The following is a 24424-nucleotide window of genomic DNA, read 5'->3' as shown; positions in this document are numbered from 1 at the left end:
GCCTCCAGAAGTCTGCAAAATGGCATCATCTCCCCTTGACTTTCATTGAAATAGAGGCTGGGTATTTCCACTGAAGGTATTTGTTGCTTGCCAGAATCAAGTCTGTTTTGCCTGATGCAAATCCCACTGAAATCAATGTACAAGCTCACAGAAGTAAAAATTCTCCCAGCTCATCTCTGCTATGATAATTATACATTGCCCACTGCTGTGAGACCTACTTTATGATATGTGCTTTTGGGGTCTCGCACCACACAAGTATCACAACATCACCATCAAATTCCTTCAGCTGGCATGGATTTTTAATATGCAAGTACTTGTCTACAACAAAAAGTGGTGACAAAGGCTCCTCTCATTGCTCATAAAAATCTCCTGTTTATGTAGAAAGCGTGGTGACAGTGCTGAGTCTAGCAAGCCTTCCTCATATGAGTTACACAACCAAGTCACTCATACTAGCTAAAGATTTGGGGCAACGTGTATAATTTCCACTGGTGACTAAACTCATATTCATGATGTTTATCTGATGAAGTAGTTCCAAAGTGCTTCAAAGTCACAAAAAAAGTGTCAAACCCTGCTTTTCCTGGAAACATCCCTCAGTTTTCTTTTCCGAACATAATAGAGTCTGGAACTTCTGAAAGGATGAGGGGGATCTATAGCAGCATACCTCGTAAGTGCTCATTAACCTGGCACGTTATCAGCCACCTCCCAGGGCTCCCAGGAGTCATCTCCGCTGTGATGAACGTTGCTGGGAACAGGCCGACGACATCTGCTCTCTGGTCTCTATTAGTGAACGTGTGGCCGTAGAAATAAGCAGCATGGATATCTATCTCGCTTCCCATGCCAAACAAGTGCCAGGACATGGAAGTGTCAGCACACATCTCCAAGCCGGGGAGATTGCCATAAATATAACCGTTAATAGCTAAAAACAAAAGTATGAGACTTTATGAGAGGTGAAAGAAAAGTGCCAAGCGCCTTTGATCCCATTTCTAAGGATGATTCTTTCCTAGCCCAGAAAAGAAACTGCCTGAATGTTCACACTGAATAAGGCCCTCACAGGCTCCTCGATGAAGAGTAACAGTTTGAACTCTACAGCTTACAGCTCTAGATGATCAAATGCCCCAAAATCTCTGTCTGTGTCTGTGAAAAACTTCCTGGGTAATACCAAGATGTTACAAAGGCTGAGTCACAATCAAAAAGGTCAGATAATGAAGTTAACTTGTTCTGCAGCTATTTAGCATGGCTGAAATCTATTTGCTCTTATGCTGAGTCATAAATATGCCATTATATGCCAGGCTTAAGCAATTCAGATTTGAAAATTATGATATCAGTCAAATCAGTCTAGTCAGCTTTCTCTTCCTCAGCTTCCACATCTGACAATGTATCAGGACACTCAGAGAACGAGACTCATATTTTGCAAAATATTTTAGCTCCTAGACTCCTTGGAACAACCAAAATATACTGAACTATCTGGAATTAACTTCTTACACCAGATGTCCAAATGGCACAAAGCACTAATGGCCAATGGATCTCTGAAGTGCAAGAGTGGTTGTACCACTCACAAGTCCTTTGAGAACTCTTCCAATACACACATCTCTAAGTACTCTGCAGCTTTCTTTTCTCTTTTCACAGTTGGACAAACAAATGGCTTAAATCTGTTGCCTAAGATAAAATGCTAAACAAATGGCAGAGCTGGGCATGAAAGCCAAATCTCCTTTCTGCAAACCAGTGTGTCATGCTTTATTTAGGGAGAGGTTTTTATCAACACAGTACTTCAACATCCTGACTCATTTCTTGCTGCCACAGATAAAGGAGAGACATCACAGGGGACAGAAAGCTCTACTGAAGTGAAGAGCCTGCTGACTGCTGTAGGTCACCATTTGCTCAAGAGTCCTTCTCACCATGCATTCGGTTGCTGGTCTGGAAACCTTCATCCTCTTTGTCCACTGTGTCTGGTTCTAAGCAGAAGGTGTTTATATTCTCATCGAGGTACCAGCTGAAGTTTTCATCTACAATGCTAAACATCAGGGCAAAAGCATTAGCAGCACCAGTCCCTTCTATTGTGGTGTCATCTGCAGTTCCTAAATTGCAAACAAAAAGGAAAGTGATAAAAAAAGCCTTGGAGGGGATTGAATTTAAAAGTGAAGATAACCTTGGAGCACTCAAGGAAATACAGTGTGCTGCCCATGTTCTGCAGGGCAGGATGAGTCTCCTAATTTTGCTCTTCTAGGACATCTTGACTCCCCTCCAACAGACTTTGAACAGATGAGTGCCTCCAGAAGGCAGTTCATCTTGTCTACCTCAAGCTGATATTTCAGTACCTCTTTGTTTTGACATAAGCACAAGTACCTGTCAATATTTGTTGTCCCATTTCCCCCTCTTTGGCTTGCTGCACCCAACCCTGCCCTTCAGTCAGTGTTAGTTAGCATCTGTGCACAGTGAGCCAGTTTGTGGGCCTGATCTAGCCAGAAAGCAGGGAGGGTTCTTTTTGACTGGGAATTAAGGATAGGAGAGTGGTAGCCTGCATTTCTGTTGCATTGAAGCGACTGCTGAATCATACCACCAGAAAGGCCATTTAAATGTGGCTTACTCTCCACGGACTAATGAGGAATCCTTGCAAATTATCTAGGACTAGATACTTAAATTAAAAACGCTGAAGGCAGGATGAATAGAATCTATTCCAGGTAAATTCAATACAATTATCCAAAGGATCACTTGGCAAACAACCTGAGACTATAGGAGTGGCCATATCAAGGAGTCTTATTATCCGTTGGCAGCTGTAAACTTCATCTAATTGTCCAATCTGGCTCTGAGCCCATAAAAACCTTTGCTTCTCCTGCCTTCTACAGGAGAGAGCTCAGAGACTTGCTGTCAGTCTTGTGTCCACCACTGCTGTGTGGATGAGTAGAGCAGTAACATTATGTAGATATCCACCTTGATGAATTCAACAGCAAACATGCAGATAACACTGGCCTTTCAGGCTAGGATTGTTTAGAATGTGCTATCTCCTAGCTTCATGTATTGTTGTGTAGTTATCAGCTCAGTTTCACATATTCAGGCAGTTCTGCAGATTTCAAAGGAAATTTCCAAGAGAATAGAAGTCAGAAACATTTTAATTGTGTGAGTTAAGCTGGAGACAGGGCCTGTCCTTTCCACATTGAAGTCTTTCTCTTCTTCATATGTAAAACCTGCTTCACTTAGATGTTCTGTACATAAAATCTGGGCTGATTTTGTACTATGGGAGTTACTGGAAAGAAGGGACATAGTTATACGTGCCCAGAGACAGAGGTGGCAATGGCTCAGCTGATCAAGGGGAGAGGGCTGGTAGATGATGTCTCCAGCAAAACATTAGCAGGCTATAACGTACACAGGACAGGCTGTTCAGTGCACACCCCCCTATGGTTATAAGATACAACTTCTGAGCAAAAATAAACATATGATTTGTGTGGGGAAATAATTACAAATACTGGGCTTTCAAGTATGTAAACACTGTTGTCAAAGTCATCTGCCCAGCTCTAATTTCATTTCCAGAGCAATGAGTCCTTTGTTCTTCCTGAAATTACCCCAGTTTGGGAACATTTATAGTTGGTCTCAGCCACGACAGGATGGTCACAGAGCATGCTGCAGTCCCTCCACCAGCTGAGGTAAATCTCTCATGAAGCCAAAGGGGAGCAGGAAGGGGGTTGTCCCAGAGCTACAATACCTACCCTGGGATGCTGCTGGAATGGCCCATCTATTCCTTGCCCCTTTTTATGGGCTATGTAGGGATAGACTCTAGACCATCATGATTATACCTGTAAGCAAAAATGACTGTTAAGATGCCAAGCTTGGCAGAGGGGCTTGCTCTATCAGTGTTTCTAGCTCAGTACCTTTTTTACACACCAGCAGAGGCCCAATTAAACCAGATGCAATATCTCTTGGTGTGTCAATGTGAGAATGGTAAATCCAAGTCAAGCAGTTTGAGTCTGCCAAAGTTGGGGAATAATCTTTCCTTACTGGCCATGTGTATGTGTAATTTCCACCAGGAACAACAAAGTCGTCCTCCTTGCTTTTACCACCGGTTCCATCAGGGTAAAGTGCTCCTAATACATAAAAAGAAAAAAGGAAGCTTTTAGCCCCTCCTTAACTGATTTTGTTAAATAAATGTGTAATTTATTCTATTTTAACACTTGTTTATAAAATAATAACAGCACTCAAACACAGAATCACTGAGACATTGTGAAAAAACTCAATATTCCTGGCAATCTCATCACAAAAATATTGAGAGTTAAAATCCGTGTTTTATCAGTAGAAAAAGCTTTAAAAATGCTCTGTTTTTTTCTTGTTTCTTTATTTGCATCAGTCATCTGCACATTTTGTCAGCTAACATTATGTATCTTCTCACGGAAAACTGATGAGGGTACTGAATGTAGGCAAATCCACACAATCCTCTAACAAAGATATACATACATAGGTTTGGGATTCTGAAAACCATATCATGCCTGTTATAACCCAAAAGAGAGGAAAACATTTAGTTGCAAGAACTCCATGCATTCAGATAGACTAAATATGTAAAAGGAAGGAGGGAAGATGTTTTGGTTACCTACAATTCAGAAAAATAATTCCGGAACAAAGACCCATCTAACCTGTTTCAGTACTGGATTTATCCCAAATATCGAAAGTTTGTGCTAAAAAGTTTTAAGAGATGAGGCTGTTCCTGGTTTTAGTGATCTCAAGTACTCTGATGTCAATGTCCATAACAAGAAATACTTAAACAGACTTTTAGCCATGATACAAGTTACTCCAGGAGGAAAAGAGAGGAAAAGGCAAACGAGCTTTTACCTTCAGACTCCTTGTCATAGAAGACCCCATGTGGATGCACAGAGTATGGGCGGGAAGCAAAGTTTTTTAGATGGATGATAAAGACATCCTCTTCTTCTGCCTTCAGGACTGGCCCAAGGAATCCCAGCCATGCTGCTTTGGGGATCTCTTGGGAGTAAGTGTCATCTGTGAATTGCCTAAAAATAGCCTTTTTGTACACACGTCCTATTCGGTTGGCTCCTCTTGTCGCATACACACTTGCAAACCTAGTGTTGGGAAGAGAAAATAATTTAGAGACAATAAACCTCACTTAAGAATTGATCAAATAACTGGTGCTTACAGTGGGATAAATGGTTCCCTGCACAGGTCACACAGCTGGTGGAATTAGAGCTAAGGAGTAAATCTGAACAGGACTAGCAGGGTCCAAGCCCCTTTCTGTACAATAACAACCATCTACTTGCAGGTCTGGTCTTTAGCACAGTTGCTACAAGTCTTCATTGAGGACTGGCCACTCAAGCCCTTCTGTACAGTTTTAGCAGCTTCTCCCTCTTTTGAAGGTTTGAAACCTCACCTCTGAAAGCATGACTGTTCAATAGGAAAAGAAACCCAAATTAAGTTTTTTCAAAAGTCAATAAGAGCAATTCTAATCAGATAGTTTGACTCCCTAGAAGAATAACATTAAATGTGTTTTGCATGAAACGCATAATTTCTGCATTCCAGAGTCTGTGTTTATAGCAACTTCAAGTGATGGAGAACCCACCATATGGTCAGTGGTTAACATATTATAGCTTTTAAAAACCTGCTTCCTTAGAAACCTGAATTGTATTTGCAGTCTAATATCATCCAGCTCCACACTCCAACTGGTTTCCATCAAGCCCTCTCTCAGATCAAAAGAGCCACATGCCATCAAGAACTTCTTTTCTATGCAGACACCTGCATAAGTTTTAATTAATTGACTAAATTGCCTCCTACCTTTCTTCTGGACAAACCAAGTACACTGACATTCTTTATGCCACAAATCTTTCCCAAAGCTCTTTTTTGAAAACCAGTATTTCCCTATCTCTTTTGAAGTCTAAACATAAGAACTCACACAATAGGTACATAATGTTCCAGCTAGGGCCAGAGGTGTTCCCAGTCAATATTTCTCACACAGCTGGGAAATAGTTTTTCCTTTTAATTATAGCATCATACTCGCAACCCATGTTCATCCCGTGATGATATAAAATCCATTTTTTGCTTCTCTCCAGGTTACAGTTGATAATCCCTAATTATCCCACACAATGAGGGCAGAAATGAAATGCTTTGCTACACAACCAGCAGCGGATTGTATAACCAACTTCACCATAGTTGACTGCTCCATGAGCTTTTTCATTCCCTGAAGATTTTTTGAACTTTCATGGTTCCTAACAAACTCATAAAAAAAGCTGAACTAAATTTTCCTGAAGTATCACTGGCAGAAGTACAGCAATTTTATATTCATTGTGAGTTTTTGAGACTGGTCAGTTCACCTGCTTAACCAATTTTTTTTAGATGCTTTTGTGAAGTGCCAGTAACCTAAGTGGTGGATATTGCATGAGTTGAAAGGTATGATTTGCTGTAAGCTCTTCACCATAAGATACACTACTCCCGCTACCAAAACCATTCTATGATTCTATGATTTCTAGGACACCATAACTCACAACATCCCCCATGTGGTCACTGCATCTCCATTGTCACTGTCTAAAACAGGCCCTTGAATTGATTCAGATATAAAAGCCTCCAAAAAGAATATTTTTTCATTTAAAACATGAGTTTTATAACAAGCCACAAGCTTTGGCACAAATTGAAACACTGCCAATGATACTGCTGTGGCAGAAACAGTCGGTGGGGATGGCAGGGAAGGGACAGAAGCTTCTCAGTCTGCCTCTTCACAGGAAAACATACGTCAGATAAATACACCCCAAAAGCACAGTTAAGGAACGAGTTGCCAAGAAATCTGGATTTTCAGTGAACTAGCAGGTCTGTGGTAACTGTCTGTGCGCATAGCAAGACCTGGCAAGTCACACTGCATTCATCAAGGAGAAGATACCTTCCACTGCCTGGGGGGAAGAGCTACTACAAGAGTCTTTACCATAGAGTAGTAAATAGTGTCAGTAGGAGTTCAGTGTAAATGCACATGCCTCCTTACCTCATGGCAACATATTCATGTGGCTATGCCTTAATTTGAATTATGAATTGATTTTTTTAGCCATTTATAGGAAATTTTCTTTAGAAAAATATCTAATAGATTTTTTTGAAAAGTCCCTATTTTCAGGAGAGATTTTTTTTAAAATTTCATCAGCCACCAATATTTTAATGAGGTGCTGCAATGGCACCATACTTTCCCCATGGTGACAGTGTCTTTATGCCCTTGGCTTTCATGCCAGACAATTTCGCACACTCTCCCATAACACACCTGGGATACATTGTCTCTCCTGAAGAAGGAGAATCGTACCCCAGAAAAATGCACTGCTTGATGAGGCTTTGTTTGATGCTTGACAAAATGAGGCTTTGTTTGATGCTTAAGCCTGAGAAAATCCTCTAGGCTTAAGCACTGGAGACTTTCTCATATAAAGCCATGCTATAATATCTGGATCTTTGCTTGCCTCCTACTTAAAGTCATCTAGGAGGCAGGAAAAGAAGCCTTTTTAGTGGCAGTTTTCTGAAAGGGGCCTATTCAAACGATCCCCTTGTTTGGAGCTGCAGAGCCCACTGTCAGTGCAATAGGTATCAGCTGCAGCACTCACAGTGTAGGTGATGCTCTGTATGCACAGAGACATGTATTTTCAGCAGATCCATTTGTTTCCCCTTAGTACCTGAGAACAGGGCTCACCAGTGGTTGTTAGTCCCGCTCTAGGTGCCCAGGCTACCCCATTTCATCCAGGAGGATTTTGGGTGCCCACCTCAGCATTGCAAGTAGCTGGTAGCTCTGTGCTTCTTTACAGGTATATTGTGCTGCACATTACAGTGCTTAAAGTCCTTTGCAGAATCAGAGAATCACAGAATATTCTGAGTTGGAAGAGACCTGCAAAGATCACTGGAATACCCACGTTGGAGCTTGTGCCAAAAGGTTTCTTATCTGTAATTCCTCTCTTGTCACAAGAAGACAAACCTCCCTCCCTCTTCATACTTCTGTGCTCACTGCAAACTGTTTCATCCTCCCGGTGATTTTGTGATATCACTGCCTGAACCACTTCCATCTTTCTGGTCTTGTGCAGATGTAAGAACTGCTGCTCTAAATTTTAACTATCTCCCTCCAACTCAGTTGTCAGCCTGCACATAATGCTCTGCCAGCTCCACTCCCGATAGCAAAGGGCAATACTCCATCCTCTGGGGCTGTACCCATGAAAGTTTCCTGAATTCCCTCCTTCATCTCCTCTAGTCAGGGCAGTCTTGAGGTTACATACAGAGATAAGCAGGCTTGCAAATTAGGGCATAAAAAATCTTGTTCAAACTAAGAAAGCCGTGCAATCCTACCTTTATTTTTGTGCCTGGTTTCATTTTGCTGCCTGACCACTCTCAGTATTTCCTAACATCCAAGGAAAGTTGGCAACGCAAATGAATGGAACAGTGAGTTATTAATATGAAATTAACTCTAATTCCTTAAAATAAGTGTTAACATAATTACAGACATCCATGTCCCTGCAATGATGAACAGTAAGTCTCTTTCAAATGAGAGAAGGAGTAAAACAAGAGTGTCACATAGATTCTACTTCAAGACTAGAAACGCAGACAATCTACTGTGTCCAGTAAGGATCATGATTTAGGACAGGATCACGAGTGAAGTGTAATTTCTCCACTTATTTCTTTTACCACACAGAAGAAGTGCTTTGCCATGATTTTTACCATGTTTATGTTATCTTTGATCTTAAGGTTACAGCCTAACAGATGTTATGTTTTCCAAGAGGTGCTTACACCAGTACTGTGTTATAGTGTGCATGGCCAAGTAAATAGCTCCCTAGTAGCCTGGAGACAGATCCTCTCTAATAGAATTTTGAAGGCTTCTGAGTTTGTTTGCTGCTGTAATCACCACTGAGTGTCAAAAAATCAGCATTCAGAATAACTAGTAGATATGGACTTCCAAATTTTTTCCTGTAGTTAACATTGCCAATAGCTGCTGTACAGTCCTGGGTGAAACTGTAGGCAAATGAAAACTTCCTTTTATTTTTATTGTTCCACTAAAGTTCCATAGATTTTACACTGGGAAACATTTAAACAAGCATCTTCATGGGTTTATTCCCTAAAATCTGTTGGTGGTGAAACCTTCCTTACTCTCTATCCTCTTCATATACTCAATGACAGAGTTTATAACATCTTTTTTACCTCAGAGTTCAAGATTTTTCCTGTGGTTGAAGTAAGCAGGGATAGTGCCCATGGCTCCAGACTGCCCCTACCATTTTAAGCCCTGGGTCATATAATCTGTTTAGGGTAACTCTCTGCCAAACCATGACTCCCCCGCTAAGGCCAGTGCAGTGTCTGTTCTTGAGGAATAGCCAGTGGAGGGGGACTAGTGGTGCCAACTCACCTTTGTAGATGGTGCCCTGGCCGCAAAGCATCAAACAACAAAGTAAGTTGTGTGTCCTCAAAAGAGAGAGATACAAAGTCCTCAAAGAATATTTTAGGCTTTTTCTGACCCACGCGAGCCGTGGAAAAGGTCAATCAAATTCATAAAATCTCAGATGAAGCTCTGAGGTGACACTGGTGTGGGATGATGGCTTCTCTCCTACAATAAACTTGTACTTCCCCTGAAGTCAATAATAAAAGTCATCTCAGGCTTCATTAGAGCCAGGATTTCACCTCCAATGCCCTTTTGATGTTGACCCTTCCCACAATGATCATCTCTGCTGTTGCAATTGGGTTATTTGGCCACATAATGACTCAGCCATTAGTTTAGCATCTGTGACGACAGTTTCACCGTCATTTGTCTGGGTGGGATCTCCTCATAGGCAAATTGCTCAAAACATGTTTGATGCTGTGGTAACAAAAAACACCCGTTAGTGTTGGTACCTGCAAGACTTGGCCCAAATAAATGTAGAATTGGTGTTCTAAAGAAAAGGGGTGAGCTGTTACATCAGGCAAATCTTACTAACCTCTACCACCAGCAGAGCAAGATTTAAGTGTCCATAGTATAAACTAGTATCAAATTAATTTAAAGAGATTATCAACTAAACTTTAATCCTGAAGGCCGAGCTACAGTAGGGAGAGAATGACTCATGCATGTCAAGACACAACACCTGGGTGTATTTTCCTTTTGAAAGGTCGTTTCCCATGTGACCATTAAAGGGAACAGGTAACATCCAGGCTCACCCTCCTACTGCAGTAATACCCATGCCCTAACTCACAAAGTCTGCAGCACATCCAGCAGCACTGACAACACCTTGTACCTTGTGTGTCCAGTCCAGCATGGTTTAATGATGCCAACTCTTTAACCAGTTATATCAGGTGGGAAGGGATGCTGAACACCTTCTTAGCTCACCTATGCCCAGTGGCCATAATTAGGATCTCCAACTTCCAAAGGCCCTTGTGCTTCAGAAAGTGTAAATTTAATTTTGAAGGGATAACAGAGAATGAAATTTCTTTGTTTCATTCATAACACTCCAAATTATGAGAATTAGCAGAACAGCTTAAGGCCTCAATTAGACAAAACAAAAGGAAGAGGTGAACAGTCTCATTATTCTCTTTACATAAAAAGTACTGATGTGCAGCAAGATACTTGTGATACTTGTTCTGTGCAAGCAGTAGACTGGCCCTTGAGCACTGCAGTAAGACAAGGCATAATAAAAATTATCATCCAAGCAGAATAGTTATGCTAACACAGGGTTGGGTTTGGGCTAATCAGCTCTGGGGAGAGGCAGCCTTTTCAGCTCACACCCATGGAGGTTCTGATGCAGCACTAGGATTCCTGGCTCCAGAGGCAGCTCACTCAGCACCAGCACAGCAGGAACTGAGTGGCATAGCTGTGTTTGGTGCCAGAATCAGCTCACTTGATTTCCAGCCCCATGCCTCAGCTACTGAAGCCTCCTTTATCCTCTTTATTCCTAAATACTGAAGGCTGAGGAAGGTATTATTGACTTTGGCATAACAACATTGAAAATCATCTCTTAAATGTCACTATCTGATCCAGGTAACGTAACACTTTCCATTGCAGACTTGCTAATTCAGGATTTTCATTAAGTACTGAAGAATAAGTGGTTTTGATTATATCTCTGTGGCCTAGCTAGGGAATCAAAGGGTGCATTCCTTTATGTGTATGCACCAATTCTTTTAAAGATAATCAGTTTGTCTGCAACCTCTTTATCTTCACTTGCCTCACGATAAAGCTGGGATAGTGCCCCATCAGATGGGTGCTATGAGGATGCATCACAAGGTAAGAAGTGCTAGGCTCAGCGAGCACAGTGTTGCTGCCTGCAGAACACAGCTGGCTTAAAATGTATCCCTGTCAGTACCTGGGAAATAATCTTTAAACTTTGCTTATAGAACTACATTTTTTATAACATCCATAGGAACCAATTAATTAGCTGAAAAGTAGCCCATTAGTATACTGCTTTAAATTTACATTAGAGGTTATCCTAAAGAACTGAATAGTCAAAATAGTTATTACTGGTTCAGTATTTAACCCACATGCTTATGCAGACACACTATTATTCCAGAATAAAGCACTTCATTCTGGCTCAAGTCAATACAATTTGAAAATGGAATAAAATAATAACAAGAATCACTTAATTATTCTGCATGAAGGGAGTTCATGGCAAACAGCTCCTCAGCCTTGAATGTGTACTCCACATTAAAATCCTCTGTGGGTAAATCCTTTGGAATTAGCATTCTGTAATTATTACATTACAGTGATGACTGAAGACACAAGCTATCTTCCCTCCCTGTCTTGCCATTTTGTGAAAGGCATTGCATTTGTGTCACAGACTTAAAAGTAAATGTGCTACTTGATGTTCAGGGAACACAAAGTGCAGACAACCTCAGAAATACAATTTACAGAACAAGTTCCAATCTGTCTAGTGTATTTGAGTGGATTTACTATTATATAATGAGAGGTCTTCTGGTTTAGTGAGTGGAGAAAGTTACCCTCTGCTATAAAGAGTAGGAAAGTGAGAAATTCAAGAATTTAACACAAATGAGGAATAACCTTGCCAGAAATGCTTGTTTTCATGGGCTTGGAACAAACTATTCTCCTGAATTCTCCCTATAAAGGTTAACACTTACTGACTTGGACCTTTATTTATTAAAAGTATAATCATAAACTTGTGTTGAAAAATAAAACTCTTTATTACCTCCTGCTTGTGGCAAAATAATTTTCTTTATGAAATACAGCTGAGAGTGATTCAAAAATTATTGGCCAGTAGAGAAAAGTCCAGCATTGCTTGAGATTTCCTGAAAAGTCAGAAAGGACATTTCCATTTCTAACTCCTGGAGTGCACCATCCAGCTCCCAGTGTGCTTCCAGATCTGGTATGGGCACCAGGAACTCCCCACTCACTCACAGTTCCCACCTCAATCCCAAGTCTAGATTCAGAGGAAGGACCTCCAAACTATATCTATCATGTCGAAGATATCAATGAAATATTACAAATATTCCCACACATGCTTGAAACCCATGCTGTACAAGGTAATGGTTTTAAACTAAAAGAGAGTCAATTTAGATTAGATATAAGGAAAAAGTTTTTCTCAATGAGGGTGGTAAAACACTGGCACACACTGCCCAAAGAGGTGGTGGATGCCCTATCCCTGGAAACATTTAAGGTCAGGTTGGAAATGGCTCTGAGCAATCTTATCTAGTTGAAGGTGTCTCTGATCATGGCAGGGGACATGGACTAAATGACCTTTAAAGGTCCCTTCCACCCCAAATTATTCTTTAGAGAGACACCAAGGATCAGTTCTACCTCCATCTAATGTCCAGGTGTAGGAGGAACACACAGCCAACCCCAGAAGTACAGACATAAGAGCAGACACCTGTTTCCCACTGGCCAAGGCACAGTTCATCACAGTGCTTACCTAGGCTCTCCATTTTCAGTTCTGGTGATCACCAGGAATTCTGTCTGACCATTCACTGTTGTATATATAAGCATTTATCAAATAGATTTTCTAAATGGAGGTCCCCAAAGCTGTATACATTTCAGGGATATAGGGACTTGTATCTCATTCACAGGTACTGTACACATTTCACAATATCATACCAAGTTCCCCAAATGTTATCATCTCACAGGGAGAAAACTTAGAATCTTTTGGCAGTTAAACAGACTTTTGTGTCTTATTGGAAGATGCTGTGTTTGATTATAGCAAAGTTGAGGTTTGCTTTTGGATATCCCAGAAATACCTGCCTCTTCATGAAAGACACACAGGGGATTTTAAGCCCACTATTTGATGCTTTCTTGACAAATATCAGTTCCTTAACATCCCCTTCAAATGCACATTTACTATCACCTTGCTTAATCAACCATGATGGAAGAGAAGTCTATCAAAGTCTACTCTTGCCTCAAAGCTGAAATCCCAACTATGACAACGTCATTAGAATAAAACCAAGAAAAAAAGCCATCTTACAACATTTTCAGCAATATTAACCATGTTAACCAATTTTGTTTAAAGCTGCTGATACACCTTCAGCTTATCAAAGCCTCCAGTCACTTACTTGTCCTCTAAGAGGCTTTGTCCAGTGATCAGATTTTTCCCAGATGGTGCATAGTCCCAGTTCTCTTCCACAATTCCCAAGTAGTATGTTCTGGTCTTTGCTTCTACCGCCGCAAGCAGCCAGAGGAACCCCAGGGTGCAGAGGCAGCCACCACGCTGCTCAGGAGACATTTGTGGTGGTGACTGCGAGGTTGGCAGCGGGCAGGCAGCAGCAGGATGCACCACAGAGAGCTCACCCCTCCCTCCCTCCCAGCTCTCAACAAGTTATAAGTAAGGAAGGGACAGAGCAAAGCTCCTCCTTTTCAGCAGGTTAGGACTCGGATAGGTAGAGAGCTCGGCTATGCAGAGCAGGGCTAGGCAGGAGCTTGCTGTCATGGCAGGACCTTTGCCAATGCTTTGGTGAGTGCATAAATTGCTCACTTACCTGCCCAAGCTAGAGCCAGTCGCTGGTTTTTAGAAGTTTGGATGCTCTTTTGTCCTCTTTTCTAGACTAGATGATGTGGCATATTGAGGCAGATCGTGGTTTTGACACCCCTGTAAAAACCCTTTTTAAAAAAATTTTATTTTAACTTCTTTATCATGTCTGATATTTCTAAAGCTAGCATTTTGCCACCTTCATTGTTTGGGGTTTTTTTCAATGGCATAACACTAAGCTGTAATCCATCATTATCGGAGAGAGAAAAAGCATTGGCCAGTACTTCTCCAATTTCTAGGATTTTCTGATCCATTTATTAAGATTGCAAGTGATCTGAATATATTCCATTTAGGCCAAAATGAGGCCTCTTTTTACAAACATTTCTGGAAATTAGAGCTCTTATAAAGTCTTTTCATTTGGACACCTAAGAATTGAGGCACACAAAGATCACCCCTTTATTAACCTTGGCAATTAACATGCACATGTAGTTGTCTAGAAAATCAGTCCCTCCCTTTATAGTTTAACTTCCTGTAAGAGGATATCTGTGTTACTGTCTTGGCAAAGCCCAGTGTAAACCTATACTTGATGGGATAGGATATTCTAAACCACTTAGGAAACATCCCAAAAAATATCACCTAGGTGGCAAGACATTTTGCAAAATCATACCGCTCTCTTTCTAATTTTTAACTAAATAAAGGCATAAAAAACTTGCAGGTTTGGAATACAGTTCTCGAGACTCATTGCAAGCTTTAACAATTGTGAAATTCCCCTTTCAGCTCCAGAACTATCTGACCTCATCCTCTTAAATGGTAACTCATGGCTAGGGGTTCAAGAGGCTTCACAAATGGATTTGGTAGTCACAGGTTTAATGCTGTCAGCTAAGACATAGCTCAGTGATGTGAATGAGGTTTTATGTGGCAGTCGTGTGAGGTTCACCTCCTGGCATGCAACAGCCATGCCTACATGTGCAGTCAGCTGTGCTGAACACCTCTCTCCATTACTGGTGTGCAGGTGTCTCTGAAGTCACACAGAGAATAACTCAAAAAACAGGTGAGGTTCACAGCAGCCCAGTCTTCAGCCATGATAGATCTCATCTACATTAAGAGACAAGGCACACAGACACACAGAGTATTTTGCTAAAGAAGCTTTTGGTTGTTTCAGGCATCTCTTGAGCTATGAGGACTGAAAGCCCAGTATGCATGGGTAAGGATACAGTCGGACAATTGCAAATGCTCGGCTTGACACAGCTGAAAGCTTCTCTCCTTGACACATCATCCTTAATTCATTTTCTCATGTCAGCTAATTGATGAACAATGAGAAGGAGGAGAGGTGATAGGACAATATAGATGTTGTACAGAGTTCCTGATCCTCTGCATCTGCAATCTTCCTGATAGTCTTGCATACCTTGCTTGTCTCTTTACTCTTCGGCTGCAAACCACATGCTACCCAGCTTCTTGGCTTCTCATAGATACAGTCTGTATCTTCTCTTCCAAAACACTGATACTTAGAAACTGTCTTTCATCTCTAATGCTTTGTTGTGTCACTTTGTTGTGTTACTCGAAGGATAACAACTAAAAGTACTGTGATTCTAAAAGGCAGAATTAGAAAGCAAAAGAAAAGACAATGACTTCAGGACAGGCAGAGCTTTTCCAGCTGGTGGCATAGACATCAAACGTGGCTCTGGTTGGGACACACAGGGCAGCTGGTGGGCTAGGAAGCTGTGAAAAAGTCAAGGTGATGCTTGAAGGTTAACAGGACCCCATTGTTGTCTTTGCACAGGACCTGGGACCCTCCAACAGAGAATACTTCCACTGCCCGGAGTAGCTATCCTGAGCTCAGGGAAGCTACAGACTTCATGTCCTGTCACTCTAGCACCTGAGTTTACAGAACTCAGAACAGGGTGCCTGTGTTATGCAAATATTCATTGTCATAAAGTAGTAAGCATTTTTGCATTTGAATAGAAATTATGTTTATTTATAGGGTAAAGTGCACTTTGAACAATATTGTATGGAGTTCAATTGCTTAAATCAGCCACTCACATGGCAGTAGAGATATTTAAGGACTAATGTACAGGGCAATTTCATCCAGACCATTTTGTTGTCACCTCCTGTCTGCTTTTGTGTAACTAAAGAATTTTTTATATGTTTAACTAAATTTCTGTATATATGGACTCATGTAACTCAAGAGCATCAAGCTGTAGGGGACTAGGAAGGGGGAGTGTTCAATTCTGAGCTGGCACTTGACTGCATTATAGTAATTTAAATAATAATAGTGCTATGTCCTAGTTTTTCTATTGCTTCTCATGCACGCAGGATTGGGTCCTGGTAGCTTTCTTCTTAGAATAACTATTTAAAATTCAAATATGAAGTTAATTTATTTGTCTATTACTATAAAATTTATTTATGTAACTGAAATAATGTGCGGGCATTACCACCCTATATCAGTAATATGTTGTAAATCTGGTAAACGCCTTAGCTTGGCTTTGGTACTTACTAGATCTGGCAACTTGTATACCCTTTGTGTCCACACAGTAACACTTAATTACCTTGTCACATCATTAAACCCAGGCACATTTACATTCCGGAGAGGTGCTGTGGGCGTGACTCAGAAAAAGATGAAAGAATAGCTGTTCTGCCCTTGCATTAGGAAAATTTCTGGGAAGCTCCCCTCCAGCGGTGAGGTAATGGGATTAAGTTTGTCACTTTGTTCCGGATCCTTTCAGCAAAGGGGTTGGGTACTGGTTCCTCTTTCTGTCCCTCTGAAGGCTAAAATTAGAGTATGGCTGGGTTTCAAAATTTTGTAATGAGAAGCAATGCTCATAGGTCTGAAGGGTGAACATTTTGAGTACCAGTTTGTGAATGAGCCCTGAAACATCACCAATAGACCTCTCTTTTCAAGTACAATAGGAATGATTGAAACAATTATCTTAAGTTAATGCACTAAAGACCAGACTTGTGCCAACTAATGTTAGTGATTTAACTACAATACTTAAGGTAACCTTGTGATTGCCAAAAAATTTATAAAGAGAGATTCTAGATAAGCTGATCTTGATCAGTTCCTTGAAATCAGGCAGCTCACAAAAGACTGCCTACTACTGAAGCCCAGCTTGCATTCTCCGTTGAATAGAGTATGAGTTGATGTTCATGCAGACTGTTTACTCTGTTCCCTCTGCTTCTTCTTGATAGCATTAGAATTCCCAGTCATAGGTGTCCCTTCCTGGTCCCTCTGCTGTGTTGGTTTGTGTCTCCATTGCAATCCAGGCTTGGGAATTTGTCTGTTTCCAGTATAAAATTGCCCTCAGCTGGTATTGCCACCAATCCTGGAGCTGTGCCTGTAGTGACCATCCCAAGGTGACAAAGAGTGCCCGTGGTACATCTGGGAACTCAGCTGTACCCTCATAAATTTCACATCACTCTTTTAATCAAGACATCCTCTTCCTTCATCAGTTTTCCTATGCTGTCCAGTCATGAACAGATACTAAATACAAAAGTCTCATAGTACGCTGATGAAAAACACTTTCTATTGCACTTTCTAATAATTTTCTGAGTTGCAGCAGTAGTGAGAGAATGTAAATCCCATGTTACCTTGGGTAGTCACACAAGGTGTATCTGAGTGACTTAAATCTTTTGAGTTCACACTGGTAGGTTGGAAATCTCAAAAACCATCTGCCCTCCAAGACACGAACAACTTCTATTTACAATTCTGGATAGGACTTTGGTGAGAAAGGCTCCCTTGGCATATACAACACCTCCCAGGAACACTCCAAGTTTAAGCACTGAAACTGTTGGAGGCAGAAAGACAAAAAAGCTGCTGGAACTCCAAGAATAACAAGGATCTCTGATCAGTGAGGAGAAGGACAGCTGTAATCCATATTCCACGTGACACAGTGAACCTGACTCATATCTGCCCAGAAGTCTCTGTGACAGGACAGAGACTGAACCCATCCCTCCAGATTCCCCTGTCAGAGCCCACATGGCTCCATGGCATTGCCTTCCAGCCACTTGGGCTCAGTCCATGTACCCAGCTCAGGGACACAACTGGACATTTACCACAGTGGTTGTCTGGAGATCATTAGAGCAGAATAATTTTCTCTGTATATCTCTGAGCAGATGTTTTCCTTGCAGAACACCTGCTTTGGCACATTACCAGTTGTGGACAAATGTTAAGTCAAGGTGTGAAATGGGGAAAAGGGCTTCTGTTATATCAGAAGCAGCACACAGATTCTTCTCAAAGTTTTGAACCACATCCAGTATGCACCACAATGACAACAAAGGACAATATCATAGCTGAATTTAGACTTTAGAGAAACCAATTATACATTGGGAAAAAACCTGAAGATATTTAAATTTGAGAAATGTAAGTGAATGCAGTGATGAGAAGGAAGGCATTTACCAGTGTACTGAAAGAAGCTGCAAGTTTGAAGAGATTACAATAAACTGCCAAATAGGCTGGACAAGTGAAATGTGCTTATCCTCAAAAGCCATTAAAACAAAGCTAAAAAAAAGAACGTTTTGATCCTAATTAAGAGAAGCTTCTTGCATGTGGTAACTCATGTAATATCTGCACTGTTAAAACAAGGTTAATACCTCAACAGAACTTCAAGGTACATTTTTTATGGGTTTCTATGGTGCTGCCCATTGTAGCACTTAGCAAACATGAAAGAGCTTAATATTACGTCAGCACTGTGGGACAGAGCAGGCTTATTAACCCTATTATACACATAAGACACTCAGGCAGTAAGGCAGCCTGATCTCTTGACTCCCTGTCCAGAGCTGGGAGCAAGGCAACAGCCCCTCTGCCCCATAACCTTTCACCTGAGCACGAGAGTGGTGGAGACCAGGGTCTCACTGGACTTTCACTGTTTGTGGAAGTGATGCTGTGACTGGTTGCATGTTGAAACCCTTTCACACCCACCTTTGCTGCCTGCCAGAAGAAGGGCCAGTGCCAAGGTCCACTTCACATCTCCCTCAAGTAGCTCCTCTGCCTGCCTAGCCTCTCTAGATGCCCCATGGGTACTAGGGGATCCTCTTCCATCACGTCTCACAGCACTGACCTACTTACTAGAGGAAATGTGGCCCTTTTGTTTCTCTCCAGTGAGATCATTGCCTCATTTTCTCTGTGGGCAAATAGGGGAGCTGCGTTAATAAACCCCAGCACTGGAAACGCAGCCAGGCTATTTAAAGCAGGTAGCAGAAAAGAAGGTATCGAGCACTGTGAGCAGAAATGGAAGAATTTATGTGATTGCATCTGTACAAGTGGCTTCCAAACTGCTGCAAACTCAACTCTGCCAGGCAAGACACCTCCAAGAGTGCTATTAACCTGCACACTCCCAGCAGGCTTTTGACACTTTGCTTGGAGTCTGCTGATTAAATGGGAGGGTGTTGTGTGTGGTGGAGTTCACTTACATTTCTGAAATCAGGACCAGCTTAGACAGAGGCACCCTGGCTTTGCCAACATGCTGTCAGCAGAGCTTCCTCCTTTCCCAGGCCAGGTCAATAGTTAGAATGGGAAACTCCATGAACAATAGTGCCTGACATGCTTCCTCCAGCTCATGCAGGACTTGGGGCAGATCACACGGGTCCATCCACAGTCTGTATGTTTTGGAAGGAAAAAACTGAACATCAAACCCCACCTTTGGTCACCTCAGAAAACAGCCAGAGCCTCAGAAGTGCTGAGCAAGTTCCCCCAATGGAGGAAACACAGTTTCAGCTGACTAACTGTAAGCCCTCAGTTAGTCTTAGCTTCTCCTTCTGTGTGCTCATCCGAAAAGTGGAGATGATTATATCTGACTCCCTCTCCAGGTATTTGGAAGCTAATTTAGTTAATGCTTGTCAAGCACTTTCAGGTCTTCAGATGAAAGGAGCCGCAGATAGGCAAAGCATTGCTATTATTATTAATTATTTCTATTGTGCAAGCAGACATGAAAGCAGCAAGAGTGATGATTACTTCCTTTACAAGTGTCAGGACACAGTGCAAATACACAGACAGGGATCCTCCCTGCCCTGCAGTGCTCCTAATCTTACCAGCCAGATCAACGAGACAAGGAGAGGGGAAATGAGCACAAACGCAGACAAATGCAGTGCATGTAGTGACTTACTGCACACGGGTTGGTTTTTGCAACAGCTGCTTTTTAAAAGTGTCCTGTTAGTCAAAAAAAACACAATGTCACTGTTCTGAGGTATTTAAAAATCCCAAGTTGGGCTCTCAAAAAAGGAAAAGTTTTTTACAAAAGCTAGTAAATGCTAATTCTCCTTATTTGGCCTCTGATTTTTGAGCAAATCAAGTTTTGAAGTTTTTCTCTGCAGCCACAAGTACTGAAAATATTTCAGTCCAAAACCAATTTAAAATATTTGGATAGGTAAGACAAATTCCTGGTAGTAACAGGTTGCTGTCAATCAGCGCTCAGCAGGAAGGAGATGAGCATGGGCTTGGTGGCAGCTCATCCTTCTTCCCTCCCAGGCACCCAATGAGTCTCTCACAATTAGTTTTCATTCTCTTCAAAGTACCAAGGGCTGAGTGCACACCACACAGGAGTCTACATGCAGTGATGAGATGCTCCGTAGTCATTTGTTCCTTTATCTAACACCTGATTAGAGAGGCAGACAGACAGAGACGTGAAAAATCAAGTGGATCTGAGCCAGATGCTGGAAACTCATGCACCACTGCAAAAGGGCTGGTGCTGGCTCAGATTAGGGAGTGGGAAGCATGACCAAGACCAGTAGCACAGCAGGACTGGGATGTACCAGTCTGAGACATCTCACCTTTCTTTCAGGGTGTAAAGTGTCCCAGAGGTAGATCTTGGGTCAGGGAGTACCAGGCTAGCCTGGCAATCAGGCATCTGCATCCCTCACCTCCTTCAGGATCTGTTTCTGCCCATCTGTGGAAGGAGTGGATCTGCAATGTCCTGGGTGAATCTGACTGCTGTATGAATCCAAATGGTTTCCTTGTTAGCTTTTTCCCAAATAAGTCATCCAGCTGATTTAATAATAGCTAGTGAACATGCTTTCAACAATATCAGCTGCGTTTTTTTGGTGAACTATTCATGGGATGAGGATGCCTGATGGAAACTACCACCAGACATGCATTGTAATTAAACTCTTGAACTACTCTTAAAAGAATCCCAGCCTCTTTCAAAAAACAATTCTTTCAAGGAAGAAGCTGCAGTATTTCTGGGAGGTGTGTCCTTATCTCATTAAGCATCTCAAGGATATTACAAATAGGTTTAAAATGCTGAACCAGTTGTTCTGCACGCAACCTTTCTTCTTTCCAGGGCTGCATTTTATCCTTGGGCTCTCACCAAGCTCCCTCTAATGGTCACAGACATTGTGGGTCATTGTCTCTGTGTGTGCACCACATGGGCAAGACACAGGCACGAAGCCCCAGCGTTGCACAGGGCGAGATGTGCCTAAAAAGGACGCCCTCCAGGTTCTTGTTTTATTAATACCTGTGGGTTCATCTCTCGCCTAGCTCTTTTATGATCTTGTCTCCACCCAGTATCTGTCGTCTTAATACTTCCTCAGGTTCTTGCCTTTCTCCCCAGCCACTGGAGGCATTCCATCACTGCAGAGTTAATGGATGCCTTGCCCTTTAGCTCAATTCAGGCCCACACCTACTATAAAGAATGGAGTACACCACTGAGGAATGACAAGAGCATACACTGGACAGTTTGTTCAAGTCCAGTTTTTAAGTCTAGTTTTTTGAGGTCTTCCTCCTGCTGGCTCAAACAGGGGCACCTGAAGCTGGCTGCCCAGAACTGTGCCCAGATGGCTTTTGAATATTTCCAAGGATGGAGATGCTATATCTCAAGAACGGAGACAGTTCACAGCTTTTCAGAAAGGACCTATAATTATGTCTTCCCAATTTTAGACACAAACAAAAATGCCTGCAGTCTACCTCAACATCCCCTCACCCTCCAAAAAGTGAGAGTGAATCTGCCTTCTAGTGGACCTAGGAGCAGGAAAGAATAAATAATTTGAAGATGGACATTGCTTCATTTCTGGGAAGAAGTTGTGATGTGGCTGTCTGTGCAAGCAGAGAACCCTTTTTAGAAACTCATGCAGTGCTAAGACATGCCCAGAGGCACTTCCCACTTTGGGAAATATTGACTTAATTGCCTCAGACCCTTCTACTACACATGTAGAGATTTCCAATACTATCCTGTCCCACAGTGGGCCCAAACTAACAACTTCAGGGTCAGCAAAGGGATGCATTGTCCTGTCTTCAACAGCCAACATCAGCTGGGAAAAAAACAGACAAACCTCAGATCTGAAGACTAGCTGTATTTCCTAAGACTTATACAATTTTTCCACATATATCTGTTTCTCTGATACAGTCAAAGTAAGCAGTAAGTGCTTTCACTAGCAAGCAATAATTCCAGCTACAAACCTGACCTCGTGTGTGATGTTCAAAACATCACAGTTAGGCACACAGAGCTAGTATTGATTTTCCTTTTTTTTTCCTTCTGGCACAAAACCAGATGGAGATGGTGAACGAGAGGACAGTCCCCCTTGCAATAACAAAACACTTAATGATCACTTCTGACCTCCTGGCTGTTTCCCTCCTCTTTCATTCTGATGGGAGTTGCTGCCCCAGGTGCCTCAGCCTTGCACAGAAATTTTTAATCTCTTTCAAGTTACCTGGACAAGCTACGAGTCTCAGTCTGACCAAAACCACCACTCTGGACTACAAAAACCTTACCTCCTGACAGTGTCAAACAGCTCTAAAAAGTGCAATGAGCGTGTTTTGAGAAACATGAGAAATATAGTGTTTCTTCACTATATTCCCAATATTTGCTTTCATTTCTGAAGGGTTCCTGAGTGACCCAGAGGCAAGACAGGAAGGGAGGAGAAGGATCATCGGAAGCAATAACATTTCTCCTATTTGCTCAGGTAAAAGGAGCATTTTCCAGTGGGTACTGCTTTTAGCTCCTAATTCACCTGCACTCTGAGCACATACTTGGACAAACCCCAGTGTCAAAACACAGGCATGAGAAATGCCCTTCAGCCAAAACCAGAAAGAAGTGTTGCACGAAACCAGCAAAATGAAAGCACAAACCTCTAATTATTTTAATATTGGATTGTGACAGTGTTGTTCTCTGTTGGGAACACAAACAACCCTTGGCCACAGGTCATGGTTCATTGCTATTTTAGAAAACATTGGGATTGGCACAGTGCTGTCCCTGGACAAACCACTCAGGTAATTAAATAAAATGAGCTTTGCAATAAATCAGATGAACAAAATACACACAAGCAAGCAGTGGGTAATACTTCAGTGGACGGGCAGAACTCACTGGGTGTTGCCTCAGGACCGTTCCCCCTCACTCCAGAAGGTGTAGAGGGTACTCTGTGCAACCTTAGGGTGCCCTGGGCTCACAGAGTCACTGATAACCATGGGGTTTGTTTCCAAAGGGTCCCTTGACAGTGACTCTAGTGTCCCCAGAGGCAATGATGTGTGTGCTACCACTGAAAGGGGAAACCTATGCTTAGCAGGATGTCATCTCAGGGACCAGAAAGAGTCTAAGTAGGTAGGAAAGGGGATTATGCATAAAAGGAGAGACAAGTGAAAAGAAAGAAAGGGGAAAAAAGGAAAAATAGGTAAAACAGAAGAGAAAGAAAGATCCATTCATATGACATTTAAGCTGTTGTTGCTGTGAAGTGCATGTCCAGCAAATGCTGTGTCTTAGGACCTCCAGTGCATGATGGTACCCTGCAGTCAATATATTCCCAAAGACTGAGGAGAGCCTATTTCAAACTTTGTCCAGACTAACTTCCATTCCACCCCTTCAGATTCATATATATTCTTAATATAAGCACCATAACTTGCACCACTCAATTATTTAATGTTATTTTTTTCTAGTTATCTCTGACCTGATCCAAATTGAGCTTTTTTCCATTGAGCTGCTCCTCAGCTTCCTTGATGTTCTTGCCATGCAATCAGCTCATTGTTGCCTGGGTCATGTGGGTCTGGGATACTCCATAAAAAAGAAAACCTGAATAATGTTGGTAGTACCATTTCCATCTTGCTGTTTCTACCTGAAGAGAGCATCTGCATGCTCCTGGATACAGGCAGGCATGTTAACCTGGGTACCTGCTGGGGCTCTGGCCTAGGTGACCTGCAGTGCCTAAACTCATGAACATTCACAGAGCCAGCTCTTCTTGGAAAAAGCTTCTTAAGAGCAGTTTGATTCCTGATTCTTCCTCAGAAAAATCAACCTCCCTTCCTCGCAGTTGAAGGAAGGGAACATTAACAGCAAAGTGTCATAGGAAACAGCAGCAAGAGATAATTTGTGTCACGGTGTCAAAGTGTAATAAATTAAATTGAGTGGAGTGTCACCGTGCATTGGAGTAAAGCTTTGACTTCAGAGGAGTCACGTAAGATGAGAATAGATGAGAGCAGAGCTGCCTGGTTCCTTTTTCCACAGTGTATCAACAGCAAAAAGGGCATTTTTCCTTAGTGTGCAGCAGCTACACTCCAAATGGGGCAGATCTATTAATAGAGTAAGTGGGCAGTCAGATATGCCCTTCAAAAACCTGCACAAGGCTATAATTCTTCAGTTTCTAGC

The 24424-nt window shown here is 41.9% G+C and overlaps 1 protein-coding gene across 2 annotated transcripts in view; it reads right to left on the bottom strand.

Annotated features, from left to right (window-relative positions):
- The window catches only part of HEPHL1 (hephaestin like 1), a 33234-nt gene extending 19550 nt beyond the window's left edge, over nucleotides 1-13684 (bottom strand). The window contains exons 1-5 of one of the 2 annotated variants that reach the window (XM_064645084.1): nucleotides 13450-13684; nucleotides 4816-5060; nucleotides 3864-4076; nucleotides 1896-2075; nucleotides 662-916 (exon numbers count right to left, since the gene is read on the bottom strand). In XM_064645084.1, coding sequence (XP_064501154.1) covers nucleotides 662-916; nucleotides 1896-2075; nucleotides 3864-4076; nucleotides 4816-5060; nucleotides 13450-13619 — 1063 coding nt within the window. In that variant the 5' untranslated portion in view covers nucleotides 13620-13684. Of the gene's footprint in view, nucleotides 1-661; nucleotides 917-1895; nucleotides 2076-3863; nucleotides 4077-4815; nucleotides 5061-13449 lie in introns of those variants that run through there. The other variant, XM_064645083.1, reaches the window with a different exon arrangement.
- Nucleotides 13685-24424: the final 10740 nt, after the last annotated feature.

Source organism: Pseudopipra pipra, chromosome 2, assembly GCF_036250125.1.
Source record: "Pseudopipra pipra isolate bDixPip1 chromosome 2, bDixPip1.hap1, whole genome shotgun sequence".
Classification (NCBI taxonomy): Eukaryota; Metazoa; Chordata; class Aves; order Passeriformes; family Pipridae; genus Pseudopipra; species Pseudopipra pipra.
This window is presented reverse-complemented; position numbering and strand designations above follow the sequence as displayed.